The sequence below is a fragment of the Chaetodon trifascialis genome, chromosome 2, assembly GCF_039877785.1.
Source record: "Chaetodon trifascialis isolate fChaTrf1 chromosome 2, fChaTrf1.hap1, whole genome shotgun sequence".
Classification (NCBI taxonomy): domain Eukaryota; kingdom Metazoa; phylum Chordata; class Actinopteri; order Chaetodontiformes; family Chaetodontidae; genus Chaetodon; species Chaetodon trifascialis.
The window spans coordinates 21,078,424-21,086,787 of NC_092057.1; the positions used below are offsets into that span (position 1 = coordinate 21,078,424).

Here is an 8,364-nt window from a genome sequence, read left to right on the forward strand (position 1 = left end):
TTGTTTTTTCAAAAACATGAACTTTGGCTTTTTTTATTGGTTCCTTCTGCTGAGAATAACTTCTCGTACCTCCTGCTTGTCTGCTTGTGAGATTTGCTGATTTTTTTTAGGCAAACACAGTGTGTCTTTGGAAAAAAAAAGAACAGAAAAAATTCTGCTCCCATGACTGAGTTTTTCTCTGGTGTGCTCTTGAGATTTTACCTGGATGTGTTATTTTAGTGTAAGGAGTTTCAGAGTGCCATCTGATAAGATCTTATCAGCTCTCGAAAAAAACGTGTGTGTGTGTGTGTGTGTGTGTGTATAAAATATACAATTATATATGATATAATTTTACATAGATTTAATTATATTCAAATGTTCTAACCCTTTCTTCTAGCCGAGATGATGTCCTGATGTGGCTGAATGACTCCCTGTTGCCACGGCTACTGGACGACTCCACCCTCCTGAGAGACACAGGAAGCGTGTTGCTGGGCACGCTGAGGCTCCGTCAGATCCGTGACCCACAGGGTGAGATTTAAATGTGGTCGCTGTCTCTGCCTTCGTTGTTGACTCGGTGGAAGCTAAATATTTAAAAACCTGAGGCTCCTCTGATCTGACAGAAGACCTCACTGGCTTATTTAGTCAGTACACATGAAACATTGACATCTTTTCTTTGTTTCTTTGTGTCTGTCTTTCTTTGAATAATATTAGGTCAACTGCATAAAGGTTTTAATGTTTAACATCTCAGGCGCTCCAGCGGACATTATTACTACCATTTCTGAACACCTACTGTTGAACTCATTCTCTTTCATGTTTGAATTGATCCTTCCGGGGGAATAGATGAATTCAGTTTGCAGTTGAATGTCTGAACTTGTTGAAACTCTACTGTTTTTCCAGTTGCTGATGGTTCCAGTATCTGGGCAAAGGGCCGGGTTACATCTATCCCTAAAGACGCTGAGAATTTTACTGCATTCAGAGCTCGCAATGTGAACTGGTAAGGACAGGATTGAAAGCCTGGCTGTGACCAGGCAGGGGTTAACTTGTAGATCAGATTCAGTATCTATTTAAGATCTGCTCATCTTTAATGTCAGTGTCCTTTCTCCTGTGTCTCCTCCCACTCCTCTTTCCAGGGTGTGGCGTTTAGGTCAGATGGGGGTGAATAACAGTGCAGCTGTTGTCCAGCAGCTGAACAGAAGCCTGGAGGAGTCCTCTTCGTCCTTACAGCAGCTACAGCAGCAGCACTGGCTCGACTACAGGTAGTGAATGTGGGAAGATGGGACTGAAAATACTCGAAAAACTACATAAAAAACATCATAAGTCAAATTTAGAATCTGTCATATGTGGTATTATTCTCCCCTCCCACCCCACGTATTACAGTTTATGGAAGTTTATTTTTTAGACTTTCAGAGTGCTCACTGATCTCACTACCAGGTTATTCCAACGTCCAGGGGCCAAAAGCAAGGGAATAGAAATCGGGCTTGATGTGCGAGTGCACACAATTTCACAATAGTGGAATAAAACAGTCAAACTTGTGGTGCTATAAATCTGGAGTGGAGTCTCCCTGAAGAGCATTTTCTCTTACAGCCTACAGTCATTAAAACGCTGCATATGAAAACATTAAACGTGAAAATAAAAGACAGAAAACAGGCCAGTGAAGAACGTGCTAAGAATGTGGGCTGGCTTTCAACAATTGTTCTGTGAATAATAGCTGATGGTACAAACAAAACTTGAATCCTACCACAATTGGTGTTAGGTTGCAGGTTTTCAGAGGGGAGCAACAGAAAGCCAATAAATAGAGGGTGTTGGAGGTATCTGACAGCACACTTAACTGTGTCGTTTGAACAAAAGGGAGTTAGTGCTTTTTATCTCTCATATGAAATGAAACTTCCTGTGATAGAAACGCCCATCTTAACTAAGATAAATGAAATATGAAAGTTGGTTCCAAAACAGAGAGCTAGCCAAAACAGACAGTGAAATCTCTTGACTCCTGATCTCATCACAGTCCATTAAGCGTGTGTGTGTGTGTGTGTGTGTGTGTGTGTGTGTGTGTGTGTGTGTGTGTGTGTGTGTGTGTGTTCATAGGACCCGTGCAGTCTCTGTCGAGTTCTCGCTCTACAACATCAACACAAACCTCCTGGCTGTCTTCTCCTTCCTGTTTGAGTTTCCAGTTTCTGAGCGTGCCCAGTCTAGCCTTGACCTCATTGTCATCACTCTGTGGCCAATTACAGGCCTGGACCTGCAGCTCCTCCTCATGGTAACCCCAGGCAACCCCTCTGAGACTGTCACTAATCACAAAAACTGCTGACCACCAAGACACCTGAATCCTCTCCTCTGTCCTTGGCTTTGATACAGTTTCACGTTGTGGCCTCCTGTTTTCCAGATTGTCCTCCTCGCCCTGGTGCTGTATTTCCTGGTGCGGGGCGTCTTGGGCTTCCTCAGAGAAGGCTATGCGTACTTGCTGTCAGCCTGGAGACTCCTGGGCATCTGCAAACTGGCTCTGGCAGCCTCTGTGTGCGGGCTGCACCTGAGCCGCTGCACCATGGCCACGCAGCAGTGGGCGTCATACCTGCAGCGCCCGCGGGACGCCTTCACAGACTTCTACCCGTTGGCCAGACAGAGCCAGATGTACACAGTCATGTCTGCAATGCTGCTGTTCATACTGGTGCTCAAGGTAAGAGAGAGAGGCTATCCTTATCAAGGAGTGTATAGATTGGTTAAAATGCAAATATTTGGACAAAAGCACATAAATGTCCTGTAAAGACTACAATGTTTAGACCAGCAGGAAGAGATGGCCAAAACTGTGAAATGAGGCCCAAGTTGTAATATACTGGAAGTTTCCATTCAATGCCAACAGAAAATCATTTTTCATGTATTTCTGAGTTGGTTCACGCTCTGACCCCCTCCCTCTCTGATGGTCCAGGCGTCCCACCAGTTGCGGTTCCTCAGAGAGTGGGCTGTGTTTGGCAGAGCTCTGCGGCGCTCAGTCTGGGAGCTGCTGGGAGTCGCCCTTGCGTTACTGCTGTTGGTGCTGGCTTACTCACACACAGGACACCTGGTCAGATTCTTTTCTCTTGTCTGCTCCTTCTGTTTCTCTCTCGCTGAGCCTCTCCCACACACACACACACACACACACACACACACACACACACACACACACACACACACACACACACACATAAACATAGACAAAACATGCTTCACTGTCATGCCTTCAAACCTCTTTCTGCAATACCAGTTGATAGAATTTCCCATAAAGCTTTACTTTAGCACAGACAGCATAGCACAGCCTCATATATGCCGACATACAGCCTTACTGAAAGATGAGTGTGACAACACATCTGAGTTATATGAGTTTATATAATATATAATGCTCGAGGAAAAGTCTAAGTGATGCATATAATATACATGTTACCCAGCAGATTAGTTTTGACCTTATTTAAGCAGCATGTTTCCTTGAGGTATAGTCAGGCAGGCAGACAGCCCTGCCAGAATGGAAGCATAATTATCTTACATAAACTAACATGAACAGAAGGAAGAAGAGCAAGAAGAGGCGTAAAAATAGAAAATGGTTTTAAACACAACAATGAAATAATGGAGTTCATAATGATGGGTCATTTTCTTTTCAAAGAAGAGTGTCTTCCCCAAAAGTGCCTTACTTCTGGTCATGACTGATGGTGTGAAACCTTTAAAAGGAGAACAACAAATACTGAAGCTCCAAATAATCAGGTCCAAATTTCACTTTGGTCAACATATTTGTTTCAAATAACTTGTATGACAAAAGCATATGCTAAATGTATGTAATGTAAAATAAATAGGTATTTTTTTCTGCCTCTGCAACACTGGTGGCATCCATATTTGAAGCATTGCAATCACCACCAGCTCACTGGTTCTGCTGATATTGATCTTCAGGTGACTGTTGTTGCTCCATGTGATGAAGATCTCCATCAGTCCTCTGTGCTGCTCTGTAAAATAGTCTCTCAGTGAAGTTTCTCACTGGAAATTATTCACTATAATCATACATGTCAATATTGACATAACTTCCATTTCACCAAAACACACTTAATGCCTTTAATTAAATCCCCTCAAAGTCTTCACTACATATATTATATGAGTTACTGCTTTCACTGTTTTTGATTTGTTCAATATTCTCTATGAAGTACTGCGAGGAACCAGCTGTTTGAAATGTTTCTTCCTCCGTCTCCTTCACTCCAGCTCTTCCACTCTGTACTGGACGGCTACGGCAGTGTGAGCTCTGCCTGTCTGTCTTTGTTGGGCGCCGGTGGACGTGGTCTCCTATCATGGCGTGCTAGCTGGATGACTACCGGCCCCTCTAGCACCGTCTCCTCGCTGGTGTTCCACGCGAGCTTTGCCGTACTTCGGCTGGTGTTGCTGTGGTTGGTTACGTCTGTGTTGCTGAGGAACTATCGGCGCGCACGAGCAGAGCTGTACCGTCCAGCTGTGGATCTGCAAGACTACGAGATGGTTGAGCTGTTCCTCAGAAGACTCAAAATGTGGATGGGTCTCAGCAGGGCCAAGGAGGTACATGTCCTGCTTAGTGTTGACAGCTGCTGTGGCCATTTCTGGAAGAACACAATAATAATTTTACTTTATAGGGACAAAATATTAAGGCTATTTAGAAAGATATGCACACTTTTCCCCTAATCTTCCGTCCTCTCTTTTTTCCTCCTCGGTTCTCTTCTTAGTTCCGTCATAAGGTGCGTTTCGAGGGCATGGAGCTGCCACCGTCCCGGTCATCCTCCACCAGCGACTGCAAGTCCCTGTGCTTACCGCCGCTGGATGGTCCTGACTCCCCTCCCACCCCAGACAGCGTTGACGCGGGCTCTGAGGCCTCATGGCGCCCGGCCTCCTCTAGCCCCTGCAGCCTGACGGAAGCGCCAGGGATCGGTCTGGGACTCGGGCTGGGCCTGGGTTTGGGGCTCGGTCCAGGAGTGGTGATGGGAAGTACCAGTTGGAGGGAGAGAGCGGAGACCGAAGCCTCTCTGAGGAGGCTCCTCCCCACCCTGGACGCCCTGCTGCAACAGCTTGACCGTGTCACCGTGGCAACAGAGGATTTGTACCACGTCGAGTGCAGGCTGGAGCGTGCCCAAAGGAAGAGGAGGCATAGAGGGAGGGAGAGAGGAGGTGCTGGTCAGGGAGGAAGGAGCGAGGCAGGACAGAGAGGGAAGGGGGAGGACAAGGACTCTGCTGGATGGAGAGAACGAAAGAGTGGCAAAGAAAAACACAAAGGGAGCAAAAAGGGGAAAAAGACAGACAAAAGTGAACTTCCAAAGGACTGTGGAAACACTGCTGCCAACCCCAAAAAGACTTCAGCAGCCACACATGTTCCCTTTTTAAAGCCCAGACCAGCTTCTGCCACGACACACACACCCGCCCCTCAATCAGCAGCCAAACCTTCAGTGAGTGCACCTCCACCTACACCAGTCTTAGATAAATCTGCCTCTGACTCCTCCTCCTCTCTCCCCGTCTCATCAGCAAACACTCCCCCTTCCCACATCCCACTGACCAAAACACCCACTGCACCTCCACCTACCCCTGCAACTAACCCTTCCTCGCCATCTACCCCTGCCCCCACACCCACTAGCCGGGACTGGGACCCCCCCACAGAGAGAGAGGCCCTCCCTTCCTCTAGTCTGTTCAACCACCCGGCTCACACTACCACCATTCCTACACGCAAGCGAAAACGCAAACCTCCACCCCTCAAAAACAAGGTGCACCCCAACCTAGACAGACATGCCCCTGGACACCCTAAATCCTGAGGACTCTGGATAGATGGACAAACAGAGGTGAAAGGTGGAGTAAAGGAACGCAAGAGTGAATGTCGGATTAAGGACGAGAGGAGGACGGGGGCAGCAGGTTTTGTCCCCCAGGTGCCCCTCTCTAAACCCGAGCAAAGGAGAGAAAATAGTGGATGAGAAAGTCTAGAAGCAAGCACAAGAAGGAAATAAGAAGAATCCCAGAGCAGAGGAGCAGTTTGAGGCATTTAAAGATGAACAGAAAGCAATAAAATAGGACTTTGCAGGTTTATGAATCGTGATCCGTCCCAATCCCAGTTCAGTTCTCTCAGAAACAAGGTGCAGGTCACCAGATGTTAACTGAGCTGGTTTTGTCTGCCACATGAAGCTCAGCATTGAAACCAAGGAATACTCCTGCTCCTTATTTCCCTGGACTAAACCTGACCCCCGACCCCACGTGACCCTGGAGGTCACTGACAGGAGCACACGATCGTGCTCACCTGAGAACTTTACCAGTTGAAAGCAGACAATGCAATCAGTCTTTTTGTGTATCTCAGAAAATTGTGTCCTTTTTTTCAGTTATGTTGTCTGTCTACATATTTTTATATTTTATATTTCGGTCACCATGGGTACTTTTTTTGTGGCCTGTCTGAAAATAGTCATGTTTTATGGACCCACAGATATACGCACATCCACATATACACATGCATAGAAATAACACTGTAGGCACAGATGCGCTAATTGTAACGTGCCACACATTTCAGCCCACTGAGGTACAAGAGAAAACAAAATCGAGCATACACACACACACATGGTTGTTGGGATCCCAGCAGCCAGTTCTTCAGGGTGCAGATATAACCATCCTCTCCTTACAGGAAAAGTATGAAGAAATGAAAAAGATAGAAGGACAAAGGGAAGCTACGCGTAGTGACAAGGAGGAGGTGTAGCAGATGGTTGTAGCGCAGAACAAAGTAGCACAGAAGTGTTGGCAAGAAGAGGGAAAGAAGACAGATAAAGACGGTGCTCAGTGTAGGAGTTTGGTTGGAGATGAAAGTTGAGGAAGCAGGAAGGATTTCATTTATACATTACTGAACATTTATTTACACACACGTTCCCCCATCATAAAGCTATAATAACTCCCAGTCTGATTATCTTTTTAAAATGTTTTTTTTTTTTTTAATGTGTTGTTTTCATTATGGATGTGATTTAAAAGCACTTTTGTTCTGATGTAGATTCTTGGCGAGGCGTGGTGTAAAGTAATAAGCTTGGTGTCCAAAACCAATAGAGAAAGCTTCACTCATACTGTATCTTAACTATAAACGTTGCCAAAGCTTTTGCATCATTTATGCAGTGTTACCACGCCAAGTAATTCATTCATTCATTTTGTACTTAGCACTTTATTTCCTAATGGAGCTGATATCCAATGCCATATTTAACTCTTGTGTCAAGTTTTCATTTCATATCTTAACAGCTACATTATAGAAACATCCTAATAAGTATTATCAAGGTGTTGAAGCCATAGCGAGTAGTTGTGTTTGTACTTTCGTCTGCTCTTGATTTTTTATGTCCTGTTTTGATCAACATACGTACTTCTGTGTCCAATGGGCAGATCTCAGGGACCCCACCCTTTTCCCCAAAACCTGGAAGAACCAGGAAATCTAGAATTGGGGGCAAAGTAGGTGTTTTCAGTAATCTAAGAATCAAAGAAATATGTATTTCGAGGTGAAATCATGCCACTGACTTTGACTTCCAGCCTATTTTAGACTTCAGCTTTCTTCTTCTCTCAGCCAAAAACTGGGAAGTTATGTGTCAGCGCTCTGTTTTCGTGGGTTTTTAAGATTTGAAAAAGGGAAGATGTTGCAGAGGTACTGATAAGTCACGCTTAAGTGTGATTGAGGCCCCTTTTTCTCGCTCTTCCACTCAAGCTCCAACATTACACGGCGTAAAGCAAAGCACCAACACCCTAAATGATTTTATTTTGAAACATTATCACACCTTTTTTCTGCCCAATAAGATCTATAAGTTTCAGGATCTCACGAAAGAAAACCATTTCAGTTGTGAGTGTACATGTCTGTATATATTGGTGCGTTGTGGTGTATATATTTTGGCTTTTCATGATCAGTATTGTTTATGTGCTGCAGTGGCATAAGCATAGGTCAAGCACTGGTGTTGCAAACCCCAAAGTTTTACATTTCTCCAGTCTAACTGAAGCACTACAGCCAAAGCTATCAATCTATTTAATATAAATCATTGTTCACAATATGCCACTTACAAAGCACAGGTGGCTCAGCAGTCAACAGTTAACGCCTCTGCTATGTGTACGGCGCATTAACAAGATAGTGCCAAAGCTCGCCTTCTTGTCCTCCAGATGTCACTGTATGTTGTACCATGCATTTTGTTTTAAAACGGTGTTACAAACATGTCTTTGCTCTTCTTTGTATCTCATATCTGTATTTTGCAGTTGCAGCACTTCTGCTTTTGCACTTGACAAAGTCAAATAAAGACTTTTGACTGCTGAACGTTGCATAATGAAATAGTTCTGGTGTCAAATAATAAAATCAAATGCTGTAGTCAAATAGTCGTTCCCCTGATCTTTGGTACAGGTTTGTGGTCTGCAATCAAGCGGTCACTC

General features: G+C 44.8%; 1 protein-coding gene across 1 annotated transcript in view; it reads left to right on the plus strand.

Annotated features, from left to right (window-relative positions):
• pkd1a (polycystic kidney disease 1a) overlaps window positions 1-8,305 on the plus strand; it is a 61,796-nt gene extending 53,491 nt beyond the window's left edge. Inside the window, exons 49-56 of the mRNA XM_070978320.1 lie at window positions 377-507; window positions 877-973; window positions 1,110-1,235; window positions 2,062-2,233; window positions 2,360-2,650; window positions 2,900-3,034; window positions 4,192-4,518; window positions 4,683-8,305. Coding sequence (XP_070834421.1) covers window positions 377-507; window positions 877-973; window positions 1,110-1,235; window positions 2,062-2,233; window positions 2,360-2,650; window positions 2,900-3,034; window positions 4,192-4,518; window positions 4,683-5,756 — 2,353 coding nt within the window. The 3' untranslated portion in view covers window positions 5,757-8,305. The remainder of the gene's footprint in view (window positions 1-376; window positions 508-876; window positions 974-1,109; window positions 1,236-2,061; window positions 2,234-2,359; window positions 2,651-2,899; window positions 3,035-4,191; window positions 4,519-4,682) is intronic.
• The last annotated feature ends 59 nt before the right edge of the window (window positions 8,306-8,364 follow it).